The 14,862-nt window shown below is 37.0% G+C and overlaps 1 protein-coding gene across 2 annotated transcripts in view; it reads left to right on the top strand.

The window, feature by feature from the left end:
- The first annotated feature begins 412 nt into the window (after positions 1 to 412).
- The window catches only part of NFAT5 (nuclear factor of activated T cells 5), a 121,376-nt gene continuing 106,926 nt past the window's right edge, over positions 413 to 14,862 (top strand). The window contains exon 1 of one of the 2 annotated variants that reach the window (XM_031950077.1): positions 413 to 554. In XM_031950077.1, coding sequence (XP_031805937.1) covers positions 482 to 554 — 73 coding nt within the window. In that variant the 5' untranslated portion in view covers positions 413 to 481. Of the gene's footprint in view, positions 555 to 2,156; positions 2,254 to 14,862 lie in introns of those variants that run through there. The other variant, XM_031950078.1, reaches the window with a different exon arrangement.

Here is a 14,862-nt window from a genome sequence, read left to right as displayed (position 1 = left end):
CTCCCCGTCGCGGCTCTTCCCCAGCCGCCGGCTCTCCGCCCCCCGCTGCCGGGGCCCCAGGCGCGTGCGCGGAGTCGCGCCGGGGGCGGGGCCCGGATTCCTGTCAGCAGCGGCGGCGGCGACGACGGCGGCGGCGGCAGCGGAGCCCGTCAGTTTTGGCCGAGGAGAAGCTCGCTCCGGAGCGCCGTCGCCTTCGGCCCGTCCTTCCCGCCGGCCCTCGCGCCCTTCCCCGTCGCGGCTCCGGCCGAGCGGGCTTGCCCGGCTGCGGCTTCGCTGCGCGGTGGGGGCTGCCCGCGGCGGCCTCGGAGGAGCGGCAGCGGCGGCCGCCCGCGCCTGCCTCGCCTCGCCCAGGCTCACGCCCCGACCCCCGGCCTCCTCGGTCGCTCGCCGCCCCCGGCCCGGTGCCCGAGCTCCCGCAGAGGAGGTGCCGCCGCCCCCGCCGCTCCCCCCCCGCCCTCGGGCCGGGCCGGGTCGAGCTGCGATGCCCTCGGACTTCATCTCATTGCTCAGCGCCGACCTCGACCTGGAATCGCCCAAGTCCCTGTACTCGAGAGGTGAGTCACCCGGGCGGGGGGCACCCGCCGCGGTGCGGGGGGGTGCGGCCGCTGGGCCGGGATGGCGGGGACCCGGGGGGGCACGGTTAGGGAGCCAGGACGGCGTGGGCCGCGGAGGCCACGGCCAGGGAGCTAAATGGCGTGGGGCCAGGGCGGGCACGGCCGGGGAGCCAGGATGGCAGGGTCCTGGGGCACGGACAGAAAGCCAGGATGGCGTGGGCCCGGGGGGCACGGCCGGGGAGCCAGATTGGCACGGACCGGGGGGCACTGCCAGGGAGCCAGGATGGCATGGGGCCAGGGGCCGCGATCTGGGAACCAGGAGAGCATGTGGCCCGAGGAGCATGACCAGGGAGCCAGGATGGCATGGGGGCGGGGGACACGGCTGGAGAGTCAGGATGGCACGGGTCCTGGAGGGCACGGCCAGGGAGCTAGGGCGGCATAAGGGTGAGGGGGACGCCGACAGGGAGCCAGGGTGGCTGGGGGGTGGAGGAAGGGGAATACGGCCGGGGAGCCTGGCTGTCATGGGGGCGGGGAGGCACGGCCGAGGAGCCTGGATGGCACGGGAGCGGGGGTGGCATGGCCCCGGAGCTTGGATGGCACGGGGTGGGGAGTCACGGCCAGAGGAGCCTGGATGGCACGGGAGCGGGGGGGCATGTCCAGGAAGCACGGGGCGGGAGGAGGGAGACTTGGCCGACGAGTCGGGCCCGGGAGGCACCATTGAGGATGGCATGGGGTCGGGATGGCAGGGGGTGGGGGGAAGCACACGATCCGCGAGCCAGGCCCGGGGTTGGTGAGGAGACGGGCACCGAGCCAGGATGGTATGGGGGCGGGGTGGGGGTGGTCCGCAGCCAACGAGCCAGGTTCGAGGGGTGGGGATGCAAGGCGCTGGGCATCCGCCGGGATAGCCCAGAGGCGGGGGTGGGGGAGAACGCCACGACCAGCGCGCCAGGCCCTCGGGGCGGGGTGGTGGGGGGCCGCTGGGCACTGGCGGGGAGGGGTGGGATTGGGGGACCCGAGGGGATCGATGGGGGCCCAGGAGATCGTGTTGGGCAAAGGAAGGAGGAGTGGGATGTTTGCGCCCTCTTCGCCGCCCCCTCGTTGGCCCCCTGGGCCGCTCGGGCTCCTTTGGATGCAGCCTGCCCGATGCCGGGCCGCTCGGCTCGTCTCTGCGGCATTAATCGCTTTTAGTATCTTCCCCTCCCCTTTCTCCGCGCCTCCCTCCCACCCCGCTCGCAGTTCCCCCTCCCCTTTCCGCTGCTCTTCCCCTGCGGCCGTCGGGCCGGGGCCTCCCCGCTCGCTCGGGGATTACTCACAGCATCCCCCTCTTCATCCCGCCTCCTCCCTCCCCCTTCCCCCCTCCCCGCTCCCGGCCGGGCCGTATCTCCGGGCTTGGTCAGTGGCGGCGGTTCCTGCCGAGGCCCTACCCAGGAAAGTTGCCCCGGCTGTGGCGTCGTCCCCGTGCCTGGGCACAGAGAGGGTCCTGCGGCCCCCCCGCGGGTTCTATTCGGCCCGCCCGCCGCTCCTTCCCCAGCGTTAGCCCTGGCCCGGCCTTCTCCCTAGCATTCTGGGGCAGCCCCCCGGACCCGGCGCCTTTCCTTCTCGTCCTGGAGCCCAGGAGAGGCCCACCTTTTCATCTCCCTGTCTCAGAGGCAGTTTCTGGGCCCGAACTGATTTATTCTTTCCCCGCTTTCACACAGAGGTATGTCTCCTGTCTAGAGAAATTTTATTACTCTGGCTTGTTTCTAGGGTACCAGTGTAGACAGAATCCTCAATCCTCCCCAATCCCCTAAATCCTTAGGGTTTTTGTCATCTGCAAAGGTGGCATTAGAAGGGCCCCAAGCAAATTCCCTTGACTAAGGCCTCTAAGAGAATTCCCAGGAGCTGAAGTATTAGGACCTGAGCTTGATGTCCGATGAGGTTAAATTCCTATACTGGACACTAGAAGAATGTGTCAGAACAGGTTTCCTGTGCAAGGGACATCACACCAAAATTCTCCAACTATGAGGTTAACCATCTCTTAACCCACTTGTAAAAAGAGAAGAGGATTGGATTTTAAAAATCCTTTTGTAATGTGAATTCTTTTCTTTCATTTTGATTGGGCTTAAAAAAAGCCAAGAACGGTTAGACTATTTTACTTCATTTTCACCAAAATTTTCTCTGAAGAGGAGGAAAAAAAAGAAATTAAGATTTCTTATTTTATATTTATTGAGATAAAAAAGTTTAATTAGAGCTGAATAAGAGGTTCTGGTCAATGAAAAGTTAAATGGAATTTGCTCCTGAGTTTGTACATAGAACCTAACTTAGTAACTATAACCATTGTCTGTTGCTCTGGTGACTTTAGTTGGCTGCTACCATCATGCTGAGTACATGATGATGGCATTTTAGGCAACAATATCTGAAATTGTATGGAAATGTTGTAATTTGGGTATCAAAAAGAAGAATACAACAAAAAAAATGATGTTTCTTAAGAAAAAATCGTTCTATAAGTAGTAATTAAAGTTAACAGATGTAGGACTAGTAATTCAAATTACAGAAGAGTGGCATACTAGCTCTGATATTATTTGTAGCATAGCAATTTTATTCAGCATAAAAATATTCAATGCCTTTTGTCATTTTTTATATCCTCTCAAGTCACACCCACCACTGAATTTTCCTAGAGCCGGACTGTTGGAAGGTCAGGATAGTGGCCATTTCAAAGTATATCGTGTCGTTATGCAAAAACTTTCCTTAAAATGGAGAAAAAAAGTGAAATATAAGAAAGTTTGAAATTTTGAGAACTCATACAATCTTTTTTTTTTTTTAACTAGGGCATTTGATCCTTCTTTTAGAAGCATATTGGAATGGCCTTATTTACTAGGTTTGGTATCAATAGTAGCCTGTCATATTTTCAGATTTGACTATCAGTGAGTGACTTGAAGAAACCTGAAAAACATAAAGGAATTATTTAAAATTTTGTTGTTAATATCCTTTGGGAATCTCAGGTAAAATTTGTGCCCTTTCAATAAAATTTTGTCAACTTTTGCCTTTTATGACTTAGTAATACCATTCTGTGATTTCATAATCGATAGGAAATATAAAGTAAAAAATAAAAGTATGGGATAGTAATTGATGAAGTTAATTCTTTTTAGATGGCTCATTCATATGAACTAAAAATAGACTTGTTTTATGGAGCATTTTAAGTTCTTAAAAAAACTTGGTTGTTATCACATTCATTTTAAGAATAAAGAGATTGTATATAATAGATTTATAATTTCATGTACAATCAGATTTTTAAAAAAAATTTAAAAACTTATGGAAATGCCTTATTTCATAAATTAAAAATAAAATAAAATTTTAAAAAGAATAAGGAGAATCAAGTAAGCAGATAGAATTATTAGTTGAGATAGGATTTTTACGAAGGATCTGAGAGTATATTGACATTAAATTACATATGTGTAGAATAATTAAAAAACTTGAATGGTGACTTTAGTTGGTTAATGTGTTGAAATTTTAATATTAAGTCTAGGTAAAATAATCTATTGTGCTTCTATAGGACAATAATTACTTTGGAGATTATATGTAGTATATTGATCAATGGCTATTTTGCAACTTTTCTTATTGATGATTAATCTAGAGTATAACACTTCAAAATAATTTCAATATGAATTGAATTTTGTTGTTTTATTATTTTTGGCATTAAGTTGTTTTAACAGTAATCTGTATTATATAAAAAAGTGCTCACATGAGCACTTAAGTTTTTCTTTTACAAAATAATGTTAAGTGTATAAAGTATTATAGACATTTTATAGGTGTTTTTTGACCCTCATTCTATTTAGTTTGATCATTACTGGGTTTTTTTAACTGTGTGTATCCACTTCTGTAGCAACAAGTCAGTATCATAACCTTACTTTATTGCATTATTTTATAATCAGAGTTCAGGTATGAAAAAAATCAGGATTTAAGTTTGGAAAGGCGATAGGAAATGAGAAATAACAAAATGATATGCATATAGAAATAGTAACTGGACTAGTGATTGCTTTACTATTGGGAAATCTTAGATAAGGAAACTATCTACCAAAGCAGGCTGCCTTATGCTCCTTAATCAAGGAATATTGTCTTAGAGAAGTGCCTAGAAAGCATTGAGTGCTGATGTCTATATGTATGTGCCTGTAGAACCTGAACCCAGCTTTTTTCAGGTTCTGAAGCTGGTACAGTATCCACTGTGTCATACTGTATATTAAAGCTAAATTCTTTCATATCATTTAGGGATACTACTGAATTTTTGAAGGTATAAATAGGTCTTTTTGTTTCTCATTTGTTTACATTCTCATGTAAAATAAAGGTTTAATTCTTAGGCATTGATATTTCAATTTAATTTAAAAATATTTATTAAATGTTCCTGGTGTGCAGGGCTCTGTAGTAGGTTTTCTTAAATCTTAAAATATATTTTTCATATTGATAGAACTTAATACTTGAAATGAACATAGTCATGGTTTTCCTTTGCTTTGATAAAAGGGTATTATTAGAAACTAATTTTCTATTTCGATTGGCTATTTAATTTATACTTGCTTATTCATTGTATTAATTTTAAATACCAATTATTTTTAGAAAACAAACACTTCTAACAGGCCCTCTGACACATAACATAAGGAATCCTTTTATGCTTCTTTGTCATTAAGATTGGTTTTATCAACAATCATTAAGTTTCTACCGGAATTTGATTTTTCTTCTTAGATGAAGACTAATTTGTGAAATGATAGAAAAAGGCAGAATAGTGTAGCGAAAAGATAAGTGATTTCCTTGAAGCCAGAAATACCTAGTTTCAGGTTTGGCCTCTGACATTTTGGTTGGTTGATCCTTGACAAGTCTAAGTGCTTGAGGGAACTCTCTAAAACTTGAATGTCATCTTACATTGTTGAGAGAGATTTTCCTCACATGAATGTTTTATATTAATGATATGTCACAGGTCAGTTCCTATTCCCTACATCGCAAATGTGGGTGCCCATTTAGTCCATCAACCATTGTAGCATAATGGTAATTTCCTATTCTGGAAATTCTAGTTTCTCTTGCCTCTTTCCTTTAGATCAAATCTAATGTAAAGAGAATCCACGTTAGCATGTTTTTTGATTGTAAGCTGAGGTCTTTTGCTTTTTTTTGTATCTTTGGGCATATATGTTTTTTGGTTAATATCTTTTTTCTTGTTATCAAGTTTAAGACTATTAAGAGTTTTTTCTTTTCTTTTTAACTATTATTTTCGTTACTATTTTATGTACTTTTAATTTGTATATGCTGTTCATTAAAGTTCAGCTCCAACAGGATCTCTTTTACTCTCCTTCCCCCATCTCTTTCCCTCTCCCCACACTTTTTAAGTGCCTGCTTTGTACCAGGTAGCTAACTTGCTAAGTACAGAAAAGACAGCATCTATTCTCATCTATTCTCACCATCTATTGGGATGGGAGGGAGGGGGAACAACTTGCAAATAGCTATGTACAAGCTATGGAGAGAGTAAATAGGAAAAATCAATGGAAGGAAGGCCCTAGATTTAAAAGGACTCCAGAAAGATTTCCTGGGTTGTTGGGGTTTTTTTTGTTTTTGTTTTTGTTTTTGTTTTTAGTTTTTTAGATTTTTAGTTAGGACTTAAGGAAGCCAGAAGGTAGAAGATGAGGAAAGAGCAGGCCTAGAACCTCTTAGGGAAAGAAAAAGCAGTATCTACTTTTGACCCAATAAAGCCCTAAAATTCCATTTTGTCTTTTTTGGTTGTTTCTCTAGGAAAGAAAAATTTCTATATAAGAAATTTAGGAATACTTCTGTGGAAAGGCTTTGTAATACTATTTACATAATAATAATTTAACATTTATGAAGTATTTTAAAGTTTCAAGGTGCTTTATGTGTGTTATCTCATTTGAACTTCATAAACTTGTGAGGTCCAGGGACTATGGATATTATTATTCCCATTTTAAAGTTATCTGGGAAATGAGGTTGTTGTTTGCTTACATATAAGGTGAAATTCATATTCAGGAATTCCTAATTTTAAAGTGTAGTACTCTTAACTACAACTTTTCCAGATAATAATTGAAAGCTTGGCTTTCAGAATGTGGGATTCAAGTATCTAGTCTAATGTAACCTCCTAAAATCTTTTTTATGGGGTATTTCTCTACCTTCTCACCCCAAATATGTTTAAAGTGTCTTTAGGGAAAAAACTTTAGAGTTATAGCTGACTTGGAAAATGTTTATTTATTGTTGAGGCAATTGGAGTTAAGGGACTTGTTCAGGTCACACAGGAAGTGTTGAGGCCTATTTTGAATTCAGGTCTCTTGACTTTAGGACTGATGCACTATCAATTGCACCATCTAGTTGCCCTTAGAAATAGTTTTAAAACATCTTTGCCAGTCAATATAGTTTGAACTGGCTTAAGTGATTTTGATTTATTTTGATTATGATATGTTATCAGTATAAGATTACATAAGCATCTACCTCTGGCAAATATTTTACAGTTACATATTGCCACTGACCCAAATGAAAAACCATTAAAAAAAAGTTATATTCATACACATATACACACACACACACACACACACACACACACGCCCACGCGATATTCCTAGGGCAACTAGTTGGTATATTGGATATAGCACCAGCCCTGAAGTCAGGAGGACCCGAGTTCAAGTGTGGTCTCAGACACTTAATACTGCCTGGCTGTGTCCCTTAACCCCATTCGTTGCCTTAGCAAAAAAAAAAAAAAATTAAAAAAGCTATATTCCTGGATTTCCAGTACTCATAATTTTTTTTTTTTTTTTGGTACTAAGTTATTCTTTCCTAATATAGAATGAATTTTATTATGAGATTTTGCTGGAAAGATTTTATGGTAGACATTTTAAGCACAAAATAATTTATCATAGCTATTATACTTATTATTTATAACCAAAGTTATGTTTTAGTAATAGCCCAATCTACTTTTTTGTTTCTAGGGAGATAGTGCAGATCCCTAGAAACAAAAATTGCATTGAGGTTGTTTGTTTTACCAGATTCTTAAGTAAAGTTGATATTTTTTGTAATCCGTTATTATCATCCATACTTGTTGATGGTTTTTTCCCCCATGGGTTTTGTTTTTAGAATTATGTACTTTATTTACAATAATTATTATTATAAATATAATTTATAATTATAATTAATTAAATTCGTAACTTTTAAAGGCATTAAAGACCATTTTTAATTTGGGTGAACTGGAAACAATAGTAATACCTAGTGGTCAAGGCCATGCTCTCAAAGAAGTACAGTGAACTGTTTTTTAAAATGAATGAAAGCACTCCCTACTCCTGGATATCTCCATCAGCCACTGAAACTGAATAGAGAAAAATGGGAAATGCAACAAAAAGTAGGATTCTTATATGTATGATTTTTCTCCTTGTCATATTAGAAAATTAAGATGAAAATTTAAAATATTTAAAAATTATGTAGCCATCCTTTTCCTCCCTGAAAATTAGAATCATAGACTTCAGTGGAAGTTTAGAGATTTTCTTCCCTATTTAGCAACAACTGCTATCAAAAATATAACCTGATCTTATGGCAACTAGGGCTGTGTTTTCTTGGATTTTGAACTGAAGCATGTGGCTTTAGACATGTAGCTATTTTATTCTTATTTTTTTAAGGAGGATCAGAGAATATGGTACTGCAATTATAAAGAGAAGGACTTGAGCCTATGTGGTGTCTCAAATGTTTTAATTACTAGCTCTGTGACCCTGGGCAAATCACTTAATAATCTCAGCCTTAGTTTTCTAATTTGTATGTAAAATGAAAATAATTATGGTATATACTTGATAAGGTTGTTGTGAGATCAAATGGGATAACATGTAAAGGACTTTGTACACCTTGAAGTGCTATTTGAGTGATACCTATTATTATCTAAACAATGATTTAGGGATTTATTTTTGACTATCTACTTGATAGTAAATAGTTATTTTTTCTTTCCATCCAAGAGCATTATTATTTATTTCCTGTGGACTTTTACCAAACTATTTCAGATTTATTTGCGGATTTTAAAAGTGTTATATAAAAAAAGTTTGCAATACTAGGAATACTTTGTTGATTTATCTTACTTAAAAAAAGCAAAGCAAAACCAAAAACCAAACAATTTGATTGTGGTTTTAGAAAATCCTAAAAAAAAAAAAAAAAAAAAAAGATAAGTAAAAATTATTTGAGATAAAGAGAAATAATTATAATTTATTGAATTTTGCAATAAACCTTAACTTTTAGATCTTTAACATCATTTAATTACAGATGATTTTGCTGTGTATTCTTTAATTCTTCCTTATGAAATCTCACTTTCATCACATTGAATATTGTTAAATGTACCTTTGATGGACAGCCCATATTTTCAATTCTTGATCACAGTCTATAAGTTTTCAATGGAGTTTAAATCATTTGAGTTCCCAAGAGATTGAAGTATGTTTATTGTCTTTATTTCCTGAAAAAAAAAATTCTTAACTTTTCATGATTATGGCATAGTCATATGGCATAGTTAAAGTCATGTTCCAGGATTCTGATTTCATATAGGATTTAATTCTGAGAAGAGTTCTCAGAGAAGCAATCTCAATTTATCTGTTTACTCAGGGTCATCATTATTTCTGGGAATAAAACTTCGAGAAAGCTAAAAAAATTTAGAGTGGCTGTTTTACAGTTTAGTGAAGATGCTAGATCTTAAAGGTTCATCTGATTTATTCTGATAACATTTTTGGTATGGCCTTGCATGAAAAAAATGATTTTCATTAGTAAAAATTCTCTCTCTTTCCTTTCAGTACTTTTAGTACTTCAGACTTAAGTCTTTGTATTGCCTTGCCCATGGCAAATTTTTTTTCCCTTAGAAAGGAAGCAGCTAGTAATTTCTATGAGGGAAAAAAAATTTGATGTTGTTTTTAAAACTCTATCCTCACTGTTATTACAATTCTAAGAAATTCAGACCACTACAAATTAACATACTTATAATATAAAATTTTACATAGAATTAAAATGGAGGTGCTGGTGCAGAATTTATTATATTCTGCTGAAATAAAAACAAAACAAAACAGAAATAGCAATTATGATTCATTGAAAGCTGTAGTAAGAACAGACTTGATAAAAAGATAAGCAGGGAAATTGCAGTATGTTTAAAAGTGCTATTGTTAACAAATCAATATCAGTGTTTATTACATTTACACTGCACAGTATTACAGCTAAAGGCTTAAAAGTCTATCATATTGCTGAGTGAAAGACACAGTAAAACTGTACTGGTGGGGGAAGTCCTCAGTTACTCCTTTCAGACTTAGACCAGTAACAAAGAGGGGGGAAAAAGAAGTTAAAGACCTGAAAAGAACTTTAGAAAATTAGAGATGATAGATCTCTATTGATTATTGAATGGGAACAGAAGGAATTTTACTTACTTTTCAGCCATGCATAGCACCTTGGCAAAAAATCAGTCATGTATTGGGGCACAAAAACCTCATGAATCAATGCAAAAAACCCCAAAATACTAAAAGTAATCCTTTGTGACTAACCACAATGTAATAAAAATTATATTCAATAAAGGGACTTTACAAAGAATTAAAAATTAATTGAAGACTAAATTTAGTTTAAGGAATTATTGACTCAAATAACAAATCACAGAAACAATAAAAAATTTCATCAAAGAAAAGCATAACAATGAGAAAACATACCAGAATTTATGGGAAACTAATTAGTCCTTGGGAGAAAAAATTATATATCTAAACACTTAAATCAACAAAAGAGAAATAATAAATCAGTCATTTGAGCCTGCAGTTGCAACAGCAACAAAACCCTAGAAAAGCAACCAATTAAAAACTCAACTAAATGCTAAAATAGAAATTCTTATAACAAGAGATTTAACAAAACTGAAAACAAAATGAGATTATAAAAATTAAGTTGATAAATATCTAGTCTTATTTAAAAAAAGGAAAACAAATTGTTTATATGAAATGAAAAAATATATAAATTCATAAGGAAATAAAGAAAAAAGTTTAAGAAACTCTTTTGCCCAATTAAATGCCAATGAAATTGATAACATTGTATATGAATGCTTATAAAAATATAAAATGTTCAAGAAATAGATCATTTAAATATCCTAAATATCACAAAAAAGAAAGAACAACCTATAGATGCACTCTGAGGGGGAAGAAGGGGAAGGTAGAAATTTTAGTACCAGATGGATTTACAAGTGAATTTTATCAATCAAAGAGCAGTTTCAGTATTAAGTAAACTGTTTGTAAAAATAAGCAAAAAAGGGAATAAAATCCTGATATAAATGTAGTTTTGATATCTAAATCATTGAGGACAATACAACACAAAAAAACCAAAATATAGAGTTGAGTTTTTTATGCTGGAGTCTTGAACTTTCATTTTCTTGAATATTCTGACAACTATATTTCATTACAAGTAGGCTCCTTTTATAATCATAAACATTTTTTTCATTAAAAGCAATAGTCTGAGAAGAATGTATAGGCTTCAGTGACTGCAAAAAGATTCTTTAAAAAGAGTCCCAGCATTGGGGTTCTCTAGATAGACCATTTGCAAAAGCAGTAGTTTTGCTTCCTATTTGCCTTTATTCTAACCCTTCTTGTCTTATATTTGGCATTTCTAGCATTCTGTTAAATAGAAGTGCTGATGATTTAGCACTCTTGCTTTTACAAAACATTGATCTTACTGGACAGACTTTTAAACCTTTCTCTTTTATACATAATGTTTGCTCTTAGTTTTAGGTAGATACCTCTCATGTTAATTCATGTTCATATACTCCTAAACTTTCTAGTGTTTAAACATAAATGAGTGTTAGATTTTTAAAAAATCTTTTGCATAAACTATTGATATAAATCATGTATTTAAAAATTTTTTTGTTATTACTGTGTTCTGTTATGTTTATGGTTTTTTTATATTGAACTAATCCTGCATTCCTGGCAATAAACTGAACCTAGTCAAAGTTTATAATTATGCCAATATGTTGTAATAATATTTAATAGTTTTTTTTATCAATTTTCATTAGGAATATTGGTCCAATGTACTGTTTTTATGTCATGAAATTTTTTGGCAGTTTGGTGAAGCCTCTCAACTTCTTTTCAGAAGATGTTTTTAAATGTATAAAACAAATGTATACAAGATTGCAAAAGAAAACAATTATATTGAAATGTAGTTATTAAACTATTAAAAAAATTCACAGACCTTAGGTTAAGAACCTAAACAGCTAAAAAAACTAATTGTAATAATAACTTCAAAACAATTGCAGCATATATAACAAATGCAAATAAATCATGAGTACTTTTGTATACTACCAACAAACTCACAGGAAGAAAAATTTCATTCAGAATAACTGCAGTATGCCTAAAACATTTGAGCATCTATGTTCTAAGACACATAATTTTAGGGATATAACTGCAAAATACTCTTTGTAGAACTAGACCTAAATAATTAGAGAAATATCAGTAGTTTAGGCTGAATTAATATAATAATCCAAAGATTACTTTATAGAGCTGGGGGAAAATGTAAAATACCTCTAGAGGAACACAGGGATCAGGAATCTTCAGGGAAATAATGTAAAAGAATGGTATGGAAAGGGACCCAGCAGCATGACTTATCAAACTTTACTGCAAAGTAGTAATTACATAAACAATTGGGTCCTAGTTAAGAAATAGGTAAATTAGTGAAACTAATCAGGTGCTTATGATACAAAAGCAAACGAACACAATAACTTAGTGTGAAAATAAAGACCTCAGCCCCCAGTAAGAAGCCAGTGACACATTATAGAGTAATCAGATACCTCCAAGTATCAGGACCCTCTTAAGAGCTTTGTTTATTTTCTGAGAATTAGTTAGGATGTTTCTGAACAATAATTTGTCATTTGTTGACTTTTAAAAAATTATACATTTCTTTGTGCTTCTGTGTGATCCTCTTTAATTGTGGGCTTTAATAACTTGACTTCCCCATACTAACATCCATTATGATATCTTGAATAGTCTTTGAAGTGTACACTTTAAAAACCGTCTAGCTTTTCTGTTTCCTTTAAGGTAATTTCCGTAAGCTAAAAAGTTTAGATTTAAAAACAGTAAAAATGAGCAATGAAACAAATATGGGTGCATGGAAGCAAGAGAAGAGAACAAGCAAGCATAAGCATTTATAGAAATGTCAGCTATGCTTTTGATACTGTGCTAGGGACTTTACAACTATTATCTCATTTGAACCTCATCACAACTAGGAAGTCCTATTCTTATTCGTATTTTACAGATGAAGAAACTGGAGCTAATAGTGGTTAGATGATCTGGATAGAGCTACAGAACTAAATAAATAGCCAGGGGGAGATTTAAACTCAATTATGATTTACCATTCTAGCATTTTACCTACTCTGCCACCTAGCTGCTACATGTTATTTCACAGTTCAGCTACTCTGATAATACTAAAAACTACAGAAGAGAAATTATGTGTGATAGCTCTTTGGAGGAAAGCCTTACAATAAATGCAGCTGCAATAAATACCATAAAAAAGAAAACTAGTTTTTAAAGTAGCTGCATATCTGGGGTGGCCAAGATTTCTTGCCTTAGGGGAATTTTAACAATTTCTATTCTCAGAGTATGGGAGGAAATATTTATTGTTTATACTTTATTAATATTGTTTGAATTTAGCTTTATGTGGCTAGGAATTATCTAACCCAAAAGCTTATTATAGAGGTAAGCTGACCGCAGAGATGCTCCAGGAAAGCCAGGTGGTTGCAGGAATGTTTAGATCCTATGCAAGTGATTCTTGGGACTTTTTCTATGGATGTTCTAAGGAACATGTTTAAAGTAGTAGTTGTAGTTGTCACTATCTGCTTAACTTGATAGTCATTCAAATACCAGATACCATGGAGCTTATTGCAACAGTTACTGCATACACTGGCTGCAGGGTAATAGAAAGACTTAAATTATTTTTATCCTGTTAAAGCTTTCCCTTTCTTTTGGAAATTTTCAGATTCTTAGTTTAGGAGGAAATAGATAATAAAAGGAAGCAGATGGCTGAGACAAGAGATGATTCAAAGATTTGAATTTTATGAACATGAAAAACTTTTTTGCCCTTTCTTGTTTTTGAACTTCTCTCCCAAGTTTATCTAACTTTCTTCTAATATCTTTCATGCTGTATTTTCGTTCTTCGTATTTCTTCATCTTTTGTCTTTGTTTCCTCTGTCCCCTAAATTATATTTCATTCTCCTCATTATTTTCTACATTTGTATTTTTAGAAAATTCTTGTGTCTTTCTCCTTTACTCGACCCTAGGGTTGCCAACCAGCTGGTATTTGAGTATCTTGGCTGGTAGGTAGTTCATCGCAGAAAGTAGTTGCTTTTTTGTTTTGTTTTGTTTTTTTTTTGTTTTATCCTATTAGAGCCCCCTTTTTTAAAAGTTTTTTTCTTGATACTCTTAAGTGATCACTATATTCTTTTTCATCTATTTTCTTCTTTAAATAAAGTAGAAAATGTGGAAAAGAAAAAGTTAAAACAGACATGAAAAAGTTTCCTAATTCTTACAAATGTTTATAGAGTTTGGCTAAGGAATGCACATAAACTTATGAAGATTCTTCCAATTTGTAGTTTTTGGAATCTACTAGCAAGTCCGAGTTATATAGTATATTGTTAGTAATTCAGTGTTGGTTAGAAAAGGATGATAATGTAGCAGTCATATAAATTTATTAGATACTGCTCTTATACTAACCCCAAGAGCATAGTTTACCATAAGTTTTAACTTAAGGACTTGAATTGCAATACATAAAATATAACATTTTAATAAAATAAACTCATAGGGTAGTAAATTATAATAGTGTATTTTTGCAGAAGTAATTAAAATCTTTAATATTGCTTTTAGATGAAAAATTATTAAAGACTGAATCCTTAAATGTTTCTGTGATCTTATCAGTGGACTTGTTCTCTCCAAAGATGCAGTTTTCAACTCATCCTTGATTATTCATATTGTTGAACTTGCTCATGAGAGCCCCTGTGTAATAAATACTGTGATACCTATATTATAAATATTTAAATGTACTAAAGTTCATACTTTATAAGTGGTTTCCAAACTTTTTTTCATTATAACGTCAGAAATTGAAACTGAGTTTTATTAGCAATATTAATATCTGTTAGCCAGAATATAGCCAGAACTGATAGTAATGATCAGGAAATTCATTTATTAGGTTCCTTTCCTTTTCTTTTGCTATCTTTGTTCATTTGTTTAAATGTGTTATCAGCTTTAATTATGTTTGCATGTACAGTCAGTGAATGATAATGTTTGAGTTTTCATGAATCTTTCTTTTGGTGGGATTCATGTATAAC

This window comes from Sarcophilus harrisii, chromosome 2, assembly GCF_902635505.1.
Source record: "Sarcophilus harrisii chromosome 2, mSarHar1.11, whole genome shotgun sequence".
Taxonomy (NCBI): Eukaryota; Metazoa; Chordata; class Mammalia; order Dasyuromorphia; family Dasyuridae; genus Sarcophilus; species Sarcophilus harrisii.
Note: the sequence above shows the minus strand (reverse complement) of the source record. Positions and strands in the feature narration are given on the sequence as shown.